Source organism: Bombus terrestris, chromosome 2 (genome assembly GCF_910591885.1).
Source record: "Bombus terrestris chromosome 2, iyBomTerr1.2, whole genome shotgun sequence".
Classification (NCBI taxonomy): domain Eukaryota; kingdom Metazoa; phylum Arthropoda; class Insecta; order Hymenoptera; family Apidae; genus Bombus; species Bombus terrestris.
The window spans coordinates 6817049-6833881 of record NC_063270.1 but is presented as its reverse complement, the minus strand read 5'-3'; the positions used below and the strand labels follow the sequence as shown (position 1 = coordinate 6833881).

At 31.2% G+C, this 16833-nt stretch overlaps 1 protein-coding gene across 10 annotated transcripts in view; it reads left to right on the top strand.

The window, feature by feature from the left end:
• LOC100646857 (tricalbin-1) overlaps nucleotides 1-16833 on the top strand; it is a 32531-nt gene that overhangs the window by 1018 nt on the left and 14680 nt on the right. Inside the window, exons 1-4 of one of the 10 annotated variants that reach the window (XM_048414300.1) lie at nucleotides 5501-5745; nucleotides 5842-6257; nucleotides 6620-6758; nucleotides 11457-11626. In XM_048414300.1, coding sequence (XP_048270257.1) covers nucleotides 6698-6758; nucleotides 11457-11626 — 231 coding nt within the window. In that variant the 5' untranslated portion in view covers nucleotides 5501-5745; nucleotides 5842-6257; nucleotides 6620-6697. Of the gene's footprint in view, nucleotides 1-667; nucleotides 881-976; nucleotides 1079-5500; nucleotides 5762-5841; nucleotides 6258-6595; nucleotides 6759-11456; nucleotides 11627-16833 lie in introns of those variants that run through there. The other 9 variants (XM_048414299.1, XM_048414298.1, XM_048414297.1 and 6 more) reach the window with 9 other exon arrangements.

The window sequence follows — 16833 nt, the reverse complement described above, 5'->3', positions numbered from 1 at the left end:
AAAATATCGTTTAAATATAGCAAAAATATAATTATATAAATAAAATATAATTACAATATACAGCAGAATGGAGCATGTCTGAATACTACAACATTTATAAATTAGAATAATATTTTATTTTAATTTAGAAACCTAGAAACTATTAATTGCTATAAATCGATTAGTCAGTGTCAGAGAATGATACACCAAAAAAAAAAAAAAAAAAATAAAATAAAATGGAATGGTGATTAATGCATAGATAGAATAAGATTTAATATATTCTATTTCCGCAACACATCTGATTTCTTGCAAAAAAGAGATAAGGAAGGCAAAAAGAAGAAAGGAAAGGAGGGAACGAAGCGATAGAAAAGATCTATCAAAGCAGTGGAAATACGAAAAAGATAGACCTAACAATTTTGTGAAGAAAGAAAGACAGGGGATGCAGAAGAGAGACAGGGGAGGGAAGTAGAAAGAAGGAAAGTCAGAGGAAGTATGAAATACAGGTGTAAGAAAGAAAAATAAGATAGGAAAGGCGAAGAGAAAGAATGGAGAAGATTAAGGAGGGAGGAAAGGAAAAAGGTGGAAAAGAAGGACGGAGAGCGAGTGAAGCAGAAAGAGAGGACAGGACGGGAATAGTAGGGAGAGGTTCTGTTACCTCTTACCTGGTTTGCTCTCCTCTCGTGACGGCAGGTCAGTGTTTCTATACTCGTGAACGAGGACGGATGCGTCGACCGGTTATGCGTGGTCATTTTCACGCAAGAAAGTCTGTCTTCCAGCTCCTTGCTTGTTGTCGTCGAATTGTGTATGATCAGTGAGATCGGTTTGAGGATAGAAATGTGGAAACGTACGCAAACGGAACAACAATTTCTCTACGCGATAAGATAGATAATTTTGACATAGGGTATGTATGTTATCGTTTCATTCTAATTACGAAATTAACTCACGAAACTCTAATTATACCGCACGGAAGTTATGGAAAACACGCTTTCGCTCGCAGGACCAGGAAAACGATATATATGCATATGTAGATATGTATGTCATTCGTGAAAGTGTGAAAGGATTCTTATATTATGCATATGTACATATACCAGCTATCAAGGTCAGTATATTATCCACGAAAGAGTAAGACGTTCGTTAATGGGTAAAATGCTATCACACGCGTTAAATCGTCGAAATTGCTGGTCTCATACGTATGTACATTTGTATGTAAATAATGTACGTAAGTACATACAATTGACATACCACCAAACGATACGTGGCTAGAATTGTACATATTACTTTCCAGCGCACGTGTTATTGTTAACCACGTGAATTGACTTATAATGAATTGTCGCATTTCCCTACGCTGGAAAAGCTTGATGTGGTCGCTTGACTCGTATAAACATAATCCGTAAAACTAGTTTAACGGAAATAATTCACTTCGATGATAGCTGCTTCGATGATATTTTTCACGCTGTCCCGCGTAAAGAAAGCTGGTGCAGTTATTAGTTTTATGAAAAGAGAAAGAAATGAAAGACACTGAACTTGGTATACACATGTTGCCAATGGAAAATTCTTATGTCGATTAACTTACGATTAATTCTATTGGTATTCTATTTATAGGTTATATTTTTCGTTTCTTTATTGCTTTAATTAAACAGCTTAAATGTTATTCACCTTTTAAAAAGAACAAATATCTTTCTTAACCAATTAATTAACGCAAGTTTCCTTAATTAATTTAACAGTATGCTATTTTGTTCGGTCCAGTAGTTTAGAAATAAGAGAGCAAACAGATAGTTGGCAGATAATTGTAGAAACGAAGTTTGTTAACATTAATTGTGGAAAGTAAACTAGTGCACATTTCTCGCAACTCGCGTGTATACGCTGATATGTCAGTATAAATATGTAAATAAGTTCAGAATAGGAAGCTAGAGTGTCAATTCCTTCGACAAAACAAGAACAGGTTTCAGAAAGAACTTCACCAACTCTGTGAAAGGTGTTGTCTCCTAAGATGCCTGTATACGTAGAAATATGCTAGAGGAGGAAAATACATTTACTTTAGAAGTAAATTTAATAAAATCCATCACGAGAGAATTTAATGATTTCACATTATTAAATGTCGATCATTCGTATTTAATATTTATATATTTATTTAATATGTTATTTCGTGTAAACGTCCAATTACAGCAGATATATACAGATATATACACATATTTTATTATTTTTTTAAAGCTGATATAAATCAACGTTGTTCAACACTTTTGCTGTTAATAAAATATCTTTTGTCAGAAATCACAGTAATGTTACTCTTTAATATGATAATGTTTAACTTAACATTACTGGTCGCTTCATCTTTCTGCCTGATGTTTTCTGTCTAAATGTACAATATATGGTGCGACAGCAACACTGTCAAATGCACGATACATACGATGTATATATCTACTTTTTTCATGCAGTGTTGGTGACGCAGCGTTTCGACTACTTAATAGTACCTAATATATGTACAACTAGTTCATAAAGACAATTAAGTATTTAGTTGATTTTATTGTGATTTTTTATGTATGCACATATGTGTGTGTATATATATATATAATTTTATATTTTTATAATTTTTATAATTTTATATATGTTATATATTTAATATATATAATTATTATATGTATATATAAATGAAAAGAAAGCTACGAAATATTAAGCAATGCAAATTATTTTTCATAATATGTCAATAGTAAATACATAAATTTTGAGATCATCGCTTATTGAAATGAAATTTTTAGAAACAATTTCCAAAACAAAATTTTGCTTGACAATTTTTTTATTGGTATGATGTTGCCTCTTCGTTTTTTATCTAACGAATAATATCTACATTGTTTCGGTAAAGTCTCTCTTCAGGGATGGATTTCGAGTTGGAAAATGTTATGAATTGTTGCTCTTTTGTTAGAAATAATTCATTAGGCTGCACATTGGAATTTTCGGCTGTCAACCATCAACTCATATGACGCATATATCAAGAAAATTACTATCTATTAAGAGTTTGCTTTATTTTGTAAATTGAATTCTTCATTGAAAATTGAATCCCTATTACCATCCCAATATACTAGAATATCAGATAAAGTTGGTATTGGAACAATTGGTATTGATAATAATGATATATATATCATCAATTATCATATTTTCAACTGTACATACATCGGTGCTATCTGGCAATGAACTGTCAAAATCGCTACGTGTACTTACACTTGGCGTATCTTCTGAATTATCCTCCGAAGCATCATTTTTAACTCTTCTTAGAAATATATAAGAGGCTCCTTAAACTCTTTTGGATACCTAATTTTTTTTATCAGCTATTCTATTGGCGAATCAATAGTAAATCGACGAGAAATAACATTCTGCTTGTAAGCGTGGCGACGCAATAATAATAAATATTTGATGAAAACATAAACGCAATAGGTGCAACGCATTATTGAAACAAATAACGAAACACAACAAATGCATCGATAGCATTATTAGAACAAATGATATAACATAACATATATATCAGTTGTAACGAAATTGTTAATCGATTACATCATTTTCGAAGGAAGTGGTTCTCACGTCTATTTACTTTTACTTTTTGTATAGTACGTATGTAGATATCATCTTTATTTATCATGAATTTAACAAGATGCAGCGAGCTAACGATATACATGTCTTTTTACTACATATTTTCTTCATTTATAAAGAAATTAATTATCTATTTCCCAAACGTAAAACAATATTCATTGCATATTATATTTCGAATTTAATTACAAATAAATAGGAAATGAAAACATTACATATGCACGGTTATTATAACTTTTATATTAACGAAAAATGTGTGTTTTGAAGATTTCGATATTTTTCAAGCTATCGGCTTATATGTTATTTCAAATAAATTTCATAATGAAAAACTATCAATTTGCGCACATAATCGACACAGGGCGACGCGTGACCCGAGATGCGTCCCTGAGATGCTTTTTTTTCAAGAAATTCTCTGAAATTCTCGAGGTAGACGGTGAGCACATTGCACCATAAACGCGGAGTCGTTGGATCGGTACGTTATGTACGGGTTGTGGCAATGTAATGCGGTATAGTAAGGTATGGCGCGTAAGACAGATGTTGGTCAGGAAACAAATAAAAGAAAGAAAAGGAAAGAGAGGTCGACGACGAGAGCTGGTAGTTTGAAAGCAATCCCACAATCTGACGAGTACTGCATTACTATCATTAGTCATTTCAGGATATCTTTTACAAAAGATCTTAATGATTTATAACGTTAAGCTTAATGTTAAGCCGTAATACACATTATTCTCACGAACGAATAGCCTTTAGTTTTGGAAAAATTAATGTACCATCGGATCATTCTTCCTTCGATTTATCGAACTTTACTTGCAAATATTCATCTGGATACGTACCATATAGTTGTTGATATAATTACTATCTTATTTTAGTCGCTTCACAATATAACAATCCGACAACATGTAGTTACATATTTAGCGCTGTTCGCTCCAATTCAACTTAAGAAATGGAAAAAACTTCTGATAAATCTACTAATGACAGAAAACACCGAATGACATTATACACACTATACACAAAATATAAATTATTATTATCTATACATATAATCATATCCTATTACTATTATTATTATTGTTGTTGTTGTTGTTGTTGTTATTATTACGAAACTGTCACCACTGCTATTACCTGTTATAAAGGTTTTTAATAGTGCCAGATAATATAGATGCTATATAAAAATGTCTTCTGGAGTAGAAATTTTACTTGTCAACATGTTGCACGCACAATGCCGTTAAACAACGGTCCCTATTTACGAACGCTATTAGCATCATAGATTTCAGGGGCCAGCATAGTGATAGTGCTCTCTTACATTGCGCTTATATGCACATGATATTCATCATTGATCTAACATAGTCATTCTTCGTAGTAAATATGATAGTTGTGAATATGTTTTAAATTTAGATAATTTGTTATTATTTTGCAAGATAAAATATATTACATAAAATACTAAAATATAATTAGTATCGGAAAAAGTTAAACAAACTTGGAGTATACAGAGATGTAATAGATTTAATAAATAGTTTACTTCTATTACCTACATTTCATGGAAATTGATATATATTTATTAAAACGAATTTAATCATTGTAAACGGATAAATTTTTATTGCCTTAAAATTTAATAAAAGGAAAGGAAAATGAATTATGGATTATCATATAAATGTGAAATAAAGAAGAAGGGAAATCTTTCTAATGAAAAATAATAAATTTTCTTTAACAGATAACAAGATTTCGTACACATAAATACATGTAGCATAAAAAGATACTATATGTGTATAATGTACACCGATTCTTCATTAGTCAATCCTCCAGTTTTTAGAGCAATACAGTTCTAATCAATCGCAGAAACATATTTGTGTTCGTGACTCGTGATAAGGGTGGCGCAAGCGCGAATATAACCAGTTCTTTTCGAGAAAACAGATGGCCGGTGGCGTCCTTGGCGTACTAACAATTTGTTCGCATCCAGTACGAGTCCGTGTGCCGGTAGGAAAGGATCCGCGTTCTTCCACTAACAATGGAAAATACGAATATGAATCTCCGTCATCCATCGATTTCAATTATTATGGTGCCGTGAGAAATGGAAAACGGATTTTCCATTAAGTTTATTTACTGATTTAAGAGAAATATTGTTTACCTCCAAATACCTAGTTCTATTTGAAGTAACAAAGAGAAGAATCGAGTTTTATATTTAATGAATCGGTGCGTTTACACAAAAGTAAATTTTTCTTTGAATTTCAATTAAAAATGTTAAAGCTTGAGGAATTTAATAAAATATATTTTATTAATACATTTTAGCTTATGAAATTATTCAAGATAATCCAAATCAGAATTGTTGTGCAATTATTCGTTTCTCTAGTCTAGACTCTAGACTCTAGAGGAAGAAATGTTACTTGAAAAAATTTGTAAACTTTTCGTGAAGAAATTTCTTTCATTCTCTCTAATGCAATTGCAGAATTTTTAAATTATTCAGATAACAAATTGTTCAGGGATAATTCCAACGACGATAAAGACTTGGAGACGAAAATACAGTGAGAAACAATATGTGAAAATTGAATAAATTTTTCGAAATATAATCTTCAACTTAATATTAGGGAAGAAAGCGTCACAGAACTACATCGAAAAATTTCAGTAACGTACTTACCTCGTGTCGAAAGAAAATTTTGTACAGCTTATCAAAGAGCAGTTATATTATATCACGAACTTCATCAATCGTAAGTGTTTTATTTTCTTCTTTCGAATTACTTCGAGGCACGACTTTTTCCTTGCTTATGGCATCGTGTTTTTACGTTCAATGTCGAATCGCTTGTTGAAATCGTTCGTATCGTACGAAAATTCCCGAGTGAACACGTACATAGATTCAAATTAACAGCACCGTAAGAACACAGCTATCAAATACTTATCCTTAGAACGATGATTCATTAAAAAGAACCGAGCAAGGCGAGGTTTCCAATGCCTGTATTTCTATTTAAAGAATATTTCTATTTCAATTTAAATTTATAGTCGTTTTGTGTACGATTTGTCAAAACATTCCTAGCTGTTTCTGTTCGAGGGCTTTAATCGATGATTTTATTAGAATAAAAGTGACGGACGGAATAGGACGCCACGGTGAGAGTATCACGGTGAAAATCAAGAAGTCGTTCGAAAAACAAGTATGCAGCTACTTTCCAGCTTTATGACGAGGCACCTGACGCGAGGAACATCCTTGAAAAAAGGTATGGTACTTCGGTCCGAGCATCAGGTGAACACTTATTTAGGACAATAGCACCGTAATTACTACAACAGAAATACTAGCTTCTCGGACTACGTTTTTCTTTACTAGACTTCTCTTAGTCATCGATTGTTTTCTTTCCTTTCCTTTCTTTCTCTTGATACATAGATACTCAATAACGATTCTCTCACGATCAAAGGATGTATCGAAACTAAATTGTAACAATTTTTAGTGTATATTTTTCTATCGTATGAGCATAATTGTAACATATTCATTCATTTCAATTTCCAATTTTTCGTTTATAATTGGTACAAATTATAACCACCCACACAGTATAAAATATCAAACAAGTTAAAGTTTGGTGTATATACATACATACTCAAAGAGGAAATATGCTATTTAACACTCGTGTAACGCATCGTTGACTTGCATTACACGTTGAAAGAATTTATCTTGAACAAAAATAAGAAGGAATAAATAAATACAAGCTTAGTATGATACCATTCTATCAAAGGCAGAAAGCGCATGATCTATATTATTTGATCAATATGAACCGAAATATCCAAGTGCAAGTAAAGTTTGAAAGAAGGTCTTATAATCACGCGATATTAGTATTCTACGATCAGTGCGGATAGTGCGGTGATTCTTAATTAAAGCATTACTTTTTGTATTCAAGACATATACTTTCTGTAAGTGTGGCTCAACGAGTGTTAATTGCAGTTCGAACAGGTTTGAATATTTTGACGTACATACGTAAATATATTTCGAATACGCCGAAAACTGTCTACTTTTGGTTTTACGTATAATCAATACATGGTACTTTAATCGCTTCGCAAGCGTATACAAGATATATTGCGACACAATATTGTACGATGGTCACGGACGAGTTATCCTGCAACGCAATACCGTTCATATAACGGCATTACGAGATTACGAAATATGCCGCGAGTCTGCTTTTCTGTAATTATAGCTTCTAATAAACAAACACGCGGAATAATTCGTCTGTGGTCATTGTACGAACAATATTGTGTTGTGAGGTATCTTGTTCATGGTAGCGAAGCGGTTAACGGAGTAAGATATTTTAACGTCCCTTAGCGTTATATACCTATCATTTAAAAAATATCGTGCCTTTTATTTTTGTATTTTCAAAATAATCTACAACTCAGAAAATGATCATGCAAAGGATTAAATATAGCGGTTGAAAAAATGCATTTTCAACACAGCACTTCTTCCGCGTTTTAACATAGCAGACAAAAGTTGTTTCCGGTGAACTCTGTGAACTCACATTGTGAATGTATCGTATGTAGAAAATAATATTAGGGGACACTGCAAAGAAGATTTTTCTTTCAAAAAATGGCCATGTGCCTAAAATTTGCTACGTTTTTAAGAATTCGAAATCCAGCAATAATTACTGAATATCAATATGGTTGAAAAATAAAGAAGAAGCATCAGGTTGATATCAATGAAGGATATCCGAAAGATTGAAATTGTTTGTAGATATGAAGATACGTTTTATTCATAAAAGCAATACATTCTTTTCTATACCTTATATTTAAATAATTGTAATAAATGAGTGAATTTTATATTAATTTCTATTCGTTTTATTTTTTTTTATCTGTTTGCACTTGAAAAGAATTGGCTTTTTGACTTTAAAAAATATGGATTCACAGTTCTGTAACGACTACTAGAAAGTATGTTAACGCTTGGAAAGGTTGTAGTATCAATTTCTATGCAAGGGGCGTTTGTAATGCCAAGGTCTTGTCCTCGATTGTTCCTGCTTGTAGCCTTAAGTATATCAGAGAGTATATACGTACTGACGTTTCACTTTTCAGTCATAAAATCATATCGTTCAGAAATCTGTAAACGAATCTAAGATCTCCAGACACATACGTAATATGTACGTAATATGTAGGGTATTGCCGTCCATCAAAAAAACAAAAACAATATATGTACACATCTAGTAGTAAAAAAAGTATATTGTTCTTTCAATTAGAAATTATCACACTTGTGCCAACTCGTACACTTTAACAACATTGAAAAATATGAAAAATATTCTATAAATATTACATATAATCACTTTTATTTTTTTTAATATTGAATGTTAAAAAGCGCATACATGCGACAATTATCTTTATCATAACCATTTTAATCATAACTACTAATATATAATTTTCTAAATGCTCGTAATAATTATAAATTCATACATGTATGTATACAAGAAGGATTTATTTGTATTTAAAATTAACGAAAATTTTCTTCCTTTTATTCTTATAATTTTCTTGCTTTTATAAGCAAAGTGTATAAACGAATGCCGTTTATGAACGTTTTATACAATTCAAACGAAATATAATGCCTTGGAAATTTAATAATTAACAAATTAGACAAATTTATTTCGTAACTGGTCAAAAATAATAAAATATCACCATATTTAGATTTATAGATTTAGTTTATCGATGTGCAAGTAGAAAACGAATAAATGTTAATGAATTCAATCAGTAAATTGTACCACGCACTAACATAATTAATCTTTTCTATTCAAGAAGAAAAATATTATATTTTTTTCATTGAAATAAAAACAATAAAAAAGGGATGTAAGATCGCAGATATCTTGTTTATCGGTTTCAATCTCGAAATCGCGTTCAGGATTCACGCGATGTTTACAGGGGACGAACATAAATCGAGGTAGACAACTTAACAAATGAATCAAGTAAACGCGACATTTCTCGAAGAGTGTCCTGAATTCATCGTACATGTAGATTGCGGTATCATTAATTGCGTTCAAACGACGTCCATCCTTGTACTTTCAGTTGGATTGTAATTGATATGCATAATAGTTGGGAAAACATTAGGCACGAAAGAATCCCAACATCGTATGAGAACATAGTCATTAACCGTGCGGTCAAAAAGAACCGAATCGACTAAGGCATTTTATGTGAAAATGTGTTGTATGTATCGTACTTCAAAAAATTAACTTCCATGCATATCCATAATATTATAGTATAATATGTTGCATCTTTTTGGACTCAATCGCATCAACTTATCCACATATATTGGATTGCTCGGAAAGATCGTTCTCATTAAAAAAAAAAATTCAAACGCACCATATTTATATTTCGATATACATTTATTGATATACATTTATTATATAGGTGCCATTTTGTTCCGCAACCTTCCTCCATCTTTCACGTAATTTGAATATTCCATTCCTTCCAGAGCCTTCCAGGTTTTTCGGAGAAAAACTTTTCAATATGATTTTTTATGTTGACCAAAGAGTTAAAGTTTCTGCCATTAAGGGAATTTTGTAATGACCTAAATAGGTAAAAATCTATGGGTGGGATAGCACATCTCAACCAAGCTTCAACAGTTTTTGTAGAGTAGTCAAAGATACATGAAGCTACGCATTGTCCTGAAGAAACACGACGCCCTTCCGATTCGCTAGTTCTAGACATTTTTGTTCAATTTTCATCTTTAATTCGTCTAATTGCGAACAATATTTTTCCGAGTTTATCGTCTGGTTGTTTGGTAGAAGCACATAATACAGGATTCCTTTCCAGTCTCATCAGACATGGAGCATGACTTTCTTCGAATGAAGACTGGCTTTTGAGGTGGCCAAAGGTGATTCATTCAGCTCTCCCCAAAATCTTTTCCGCTTAATATTATTACAAATAATCCATGTTTCATCCCCCATCACTATTTAGTTAAAAAATGAGGTTTCCTTGTTGCGTTTATAGAGTGAGTCGCAAATGGAAATGCGATCCATCAGATGTTTTTCCGTACTCGTTGGGAACCCACACATCAAGTTTCACAAAATGCTCGTGGGTGGTGAATTTTGATATTTTTAACATTTCCGCTAATTCGTGTATTGTATAATGTGGGTTATTCTCGATCAGTGTTTTGATCTGATCTTCATTAATGAGGGAGGGAGGGTCCTTGATCTTCAAGATTGAAATCATCAGCTTTAAACTTACCAAAATACTTTCGCACAGTTCTTTCAGTTCTGGCACCGTCATCATAAATAACGCATCTTATTTGCTGCTTGTGTGACATTTTTGCTTTTCCGGTAGAAAAAAAGTATCAAATGCCTATGACGCACTTTGTTTCCTCCCATATTTAAGAGCGTATAAAATTAACAAAAATTAATGTATCATAATCAAACTTTTTTCTAAATTTGCCTAAAATATCACTTTCCAGAATATGTATACATGTAATTTGTTTTCAATCATTCTGATATGTTCAGACTTGTCCTAATGTCACTTACCAAAAATCGGCACGAACTTTCCGAGTAACTCAATAATTTTGATTAACTTCAGTAATTAAAAAAAATACCTTTTGATATGTAATTTAATATCTAGTATTTAATAACTTGTAAAAAGTACTACTTCTTTCTTATAGTTATTGTATTTATTACATTATTAATTATACTTGTATGTAACTATAAATAATTACTTATGAATTGATGTATTTCATTTATTTTCTTCAACAACGAATAGCTCATTGTTAGATAAGAACATTAATTCTTAATTTTAATCATCTCTTTTCGCTTTATTTTATAAATACATCGTACATACATATTGAACATACATATATGACTTAAGTTAATCGATTAGCGTCAAGCAGTTATAATTATAACAGAATATCATAAGATTTTTCTAGAATAAGATTAACACTTAACTTCTTTGTTTGCCTTTTTTTCTTTTTTCAGGGAAACGTGAAATTACTAGAGGCGGTAATTGTTCAGGTTTCATAGGAGGTCCACCCAAAGCGATTAACGATACCATTCGATACGGTACTATACCTGGGGATGCCAATATGATCCCTGAGGATACTGCACCCGACGAAGATTTCGCTTTAGCTATTACTCAAAAATCTCAGGTGCGACAAATTCATTTGTTTAACCGCACATATTCATAATGCATGTCGTACTTATCTACTACACACATCAAAGTTTGCGACACAAAATAAATGACAGACAAATTTTTCCATGTATATGACATTAACAAGTGTCATTTAGTAGGAAATTGAATATTTTCCAAGTTGTATAAATTTAGTATTCTAATAGCAATAATAATAATAATAATAATAATAATAATAATAATAATAATAATAATAATAATAATAATAATAATAATAATAATAATAATAATAATAATAATAATAATAATAATAATAATAATAATAATAATAATAATAATAATAATAATAATAATAATAATAACGATAATAATAATAATAATAATATATAATAATAATAGTAATAGTAGTAGTAGCAGTAGCAATATATATAGTGAATATTGAAAGTATTGAAATGTCCTTTCGCTAGTTTTACAAAGTAAACACTTCTTTTCTTCGTCATTCACCCAAATATATATACGTTCTCCAAGTTATTACACGTTGCTCTTGTTAATAGCTTTTGCTTTCCCTCCTTCCTTCTTTTCTTTAAATATTTTGATAAACTTCCTATGGTTATTTTCCTGTACTTCATATTGTATCTAGATCTTTGTATTTCACTCCATTGTTTCTGTCTTTCATCTTCTTTCCTCTTTGGTAGAATCTCTCTTGCATCCACCTTTCTCTCCCATAATTACTTTATTCCTTCTTGGCTATACCTACATTCTTTGTAGTGTTCCAGCATTTCTTTCAATCTTTTACTATCTCCTTTTACGGCTTTTCTTTCCTTTAGGCAGTGTTTGAAGAGGTTTTCTCCTCTATCTTCCTTTCGTATTTCATCGGTCATTTTGTAGATATAATCTGGTGTCTGTTGGTCCATGGTAACATCCTAACATCCATCTAATATATCTTTCCAACTCCTTTCAACTTCCATCTTCTCTAGTATTCTAATATAAATGTTAATTTATATTTCTTATACTAGATCACATGAATACTTATTATATGTACAGAGCAGCGTTCACAATTGATCCAAAAATAAGATCCTTTTTAATCATCATTTACCTGAAAAGATATTCAATTATAGTTAATCGGAATTATATCCATAATGTTTAAAGGATGAAGCGATATGGTAGAAAAAAAAGTTGAATGATTTCAAATGGAACTACACATGTGTATTTATATAATTTACAAATTTATATTGATACTTTTTAATATCGTTCTCCGTTTATGGTCTTTAGATTGTTACCAACAACTTAGTATTTATAATTAGCTGTAAATCAATCTATCTTGTACATTAAATGTTTAAGCTAATAATATAGATACCATTTTATCTATTACATTATTTTGTAGCCAAAAGTCTTGATTATTTGAAAAGTATTTCAAAAATATGTGTACTACTACGTTATTACTCTCTTAACATTCATATACATACATCGTATGCATTTGAAACGATTAGCTGTATTTAAACTAGATTACCGTGTATACACGTATCGTTATTATTTGATGAGAAGATCATTAGAATCAATATAGCCTAAATTTTATTCATTGGGCAGGATTATGAATATGTGTACATTATACATATATATGTTTTCTTACGATCACATAGTTAATGAACATATTGAGATTAATAGTGTGCTTCTAATATTAATCACCACCAGCTTTTGCCAACATATTAAATTATTCATTCGATAATACCGCAAAGAAGCTGTCACAATATGATATCTATTACAATTTTTGAACCACTTAATATGTATGACTAAAAAGTCGTGGATGCCACACCATAATTAATAACCGATACTTGAAAGTTTCTATCTGTGGTACTTGATAAATTAGTACCTACCTATCTATTAAAGTAAAAAGTACGTATAAATATCTCCGTATGATAATGATGAAAATTACGATACGAAACGATACGAAATTACTATTGTTCATGAAAATGTCTCTTATTAACATTGTTTCATTTCATGCAAAATGCATTACACGCAGCTACATATATACATAATTCTAATGGTCCGTGTTCTTGCAACAGCAGTAGGAATTTTTTGACGGACTTTACGTGATTCGAATTGTCAACCTCACCCAAGGAACAGGCACACAAGAGATTTTCCGGGAAATATTCCTTTAGGGTTCTCGAGTAGATGCGACTGAACGACGCGTCGCGTCGAGTCGATTGAATCGTTAACTTGAAAATACGTTGTGTATTATTTCTTATACTATATATACTTTCACGAAATTAAATTATTCCTTTATGAAAGAATTATAATTTATTAAAAAAAGAAACAGTAATATCTGAGTAACATATGTATATGTATATCAGAGAAAGAGTAAAATAAGGGTAAGGGTAATGGGTAACGCTGAATTTAAATATAATTTATGTAATAATAAAGGGAAATGTAATTATACGACGATTTCAATCCGAGTAAGAATGAAATGTTTGTCGCTGGTAGAAAATTTGTAATTTTGCCTTTACATTACTTTACTAAACGACAAGTTTGTAATGTTACAGAACATACATCCACTTATATAATGGATTCACCGTTCCCAGCGTGTAATAGTGGGATATTTCAATCTTAAGTAATTAGATATTCATCCTAGATGCAAAAGAAAAATTATTATATACGTGGGAAATACTCCAAGTAACGCTTTCCAGAGCGGAACTCGTGAGACTTGTTGAGTGATTTTTATCGCTGCATTCCTTACCTTGTCGACGCCACAGAGAAAAGAATCGGTCTCCCTATTAAGATGCGAATTCCTCGAAGAAAAAGTATTTATTTCTATCACAAAAGGTCTTTATTCCTTGCACAATGTTAGTTCTACGAAAAAGAAAACAAATTTACCAAAACAAATTAATAATTGCAACACAAGAATCAAACTAGAATACGTTCAAATATTATATTGAAATTTTTATGTTCTATTAACATTTATATTTAACGCAAGAACGAATGTTTTTTACGGTATTATTGTTTATAAAATACACTTGTTTCTTTGACGACACTATTTCCACTGCTACACACTAAGAAACTCCTTCAACTTTCGAAAATAGGTACAGTTAACATTCATAAATAAAACATATTATAGACCCGTTACACCCGATCACGTTCTACAATCTCTCAGCCATCTATCGTTTGTAGGAAAATTGTCTCGAAAATTATTGTTCCGAAGTCATATTCTTTGCATAATTTATATACATCTGGTGCACTTAGAAATAATACCAATGCGACGCGACGCAAGGTACATGCATATACGTATACGCTTAAGTATACGTGAAGTACAAATTGCGATGTAACATATTCGTCAGGTTTGATACGCTTTCAAAAATTCCAGGATATCCTCATACGTTTGTTTACGCTACGCGGTCTCATTGTCGCAGCGTGCACCAATGCGATTATCGTGATGGTATCATAAAACTGATCAAAACAGGGCAAGTTTATATTATATTCATGCTTTTGTTATCATCTGTCGTATGTAAATGACAAATGGTAAAGATGTACATTATCCAAGGATACCTATTTCTTCTTGAAACACCACAGATCGATATAATTATTTACGATCGATGTTGATCATAAATACCTCAGCATTGGGCGACTTTCTAATTAATGAAATGTTACGTTCTTGACAAGACAGATAGTATTACTATCATGCAAACGTATATAAAAAGTATAAGGCAAGTTTTTCTTCATGATGTGGATATCTAAAGTTTACCAGATAGGATCGAAGGATACGTGGAAAGAATACGTTTGTATCAAGCAAAACCAAGTCACTTCATCCCTAACGTTTTATTAATATATACCTTTAAATCTTCATTCATATTCAAACGTTAGTGCATTGATTTGATTACAACTTTTTTGATTATCTATTAAGACCTATTTGCGAGACTATACGCTTTTACAATTATTTATACATGATACATTAAGACATTATCTTCGTGCAAAAATATCGTGATTACTTTATTATGTGCTAATTAAAGAAAGGTGAGAAAAGACGATAACATTGACGTTACTTCAATAATATTCAATATCAAATTTCGATATACATACATAATGTAAATATCAATGTTTCCCTAGCGATTTATAAGGGTGTAAAACATTTTGTACGCAACCTTTCTATTCGAATCGATTACTTTCATTCGTACATTAATCTAAACATTGTCAGCTTAATGACGTTTTCTATAACGTGACAAAAAATAGTTTCTTCCATACCTATATATACCTAATACTTACCTAATTGTAACAACTACAAATACATAATAATACGTGCACGCGATGTTGCGTGAGTATGTACATAGATACATGTACATATGTATACATTGCAAACATTGTGGATCGTGCACTGTATCCTCGTCAGATGAAAGTATACATAACAACTTTTATCGTATACGATTTTCACTTTACTCCCTTTTTCACTAGGCTGATTTTTTCGTATATTTTCTCAAGAACGAGTTTAATAACATTAAACTGCCCGTATGCATATGCATTTTACGTCGTTTATAAAATACTGACATCACAAAATAAATCTTATATTGATATTACAGAAGAACGAAAAATAACATAACCAATATAACGGATTAGATTATTCGGATAGTAGGTTATTCGTGTACAGGGTGCAAAAAAGATAAATGTGAAGAGAATCGTAGCGTGATTTTACACCTTCTGACCGATGGAGATTTGTAGAAGCCGAAAAGTTTATGCAAAGATGACCTTGACCTTGAAATTAATAGTCAAATATTTTTTCATCGCAACATATCCTACTCATCACGAGGAACAAAAGTCTCAAAGGAACCATCGGTCGCAAATAACCCCTTCTCCCGGAGAGAAAACGTTAAAGTTTTAATTATTCTGAAACTAGCTTTATTCACAACATGTTAACATTCTGTAGTCAGCAGTGCAAGAAAAGTAACATCTATTGATACAGGTTAATAGCCTAAATATATCATTATTGTGTATCTTCCTTTCTTTATTTCCTTTTTTCACATTTCTCATTTTGGTTAATCTTCTCCACCAAATTACTATAATCCCTTTTTTACTCGGATAATAAAAGCCATGTTCAATTCGATATATTCCACTCCGGCTTCTTTTCCATGGTTGATTTGATAGATATTCTAGATAGTATTCTGATAGGTGTCCATGATCTTAAGTAGAACACAATAAAATTGATTGTAAGCGACGCAAAATATACTCAATTTGACATTATAT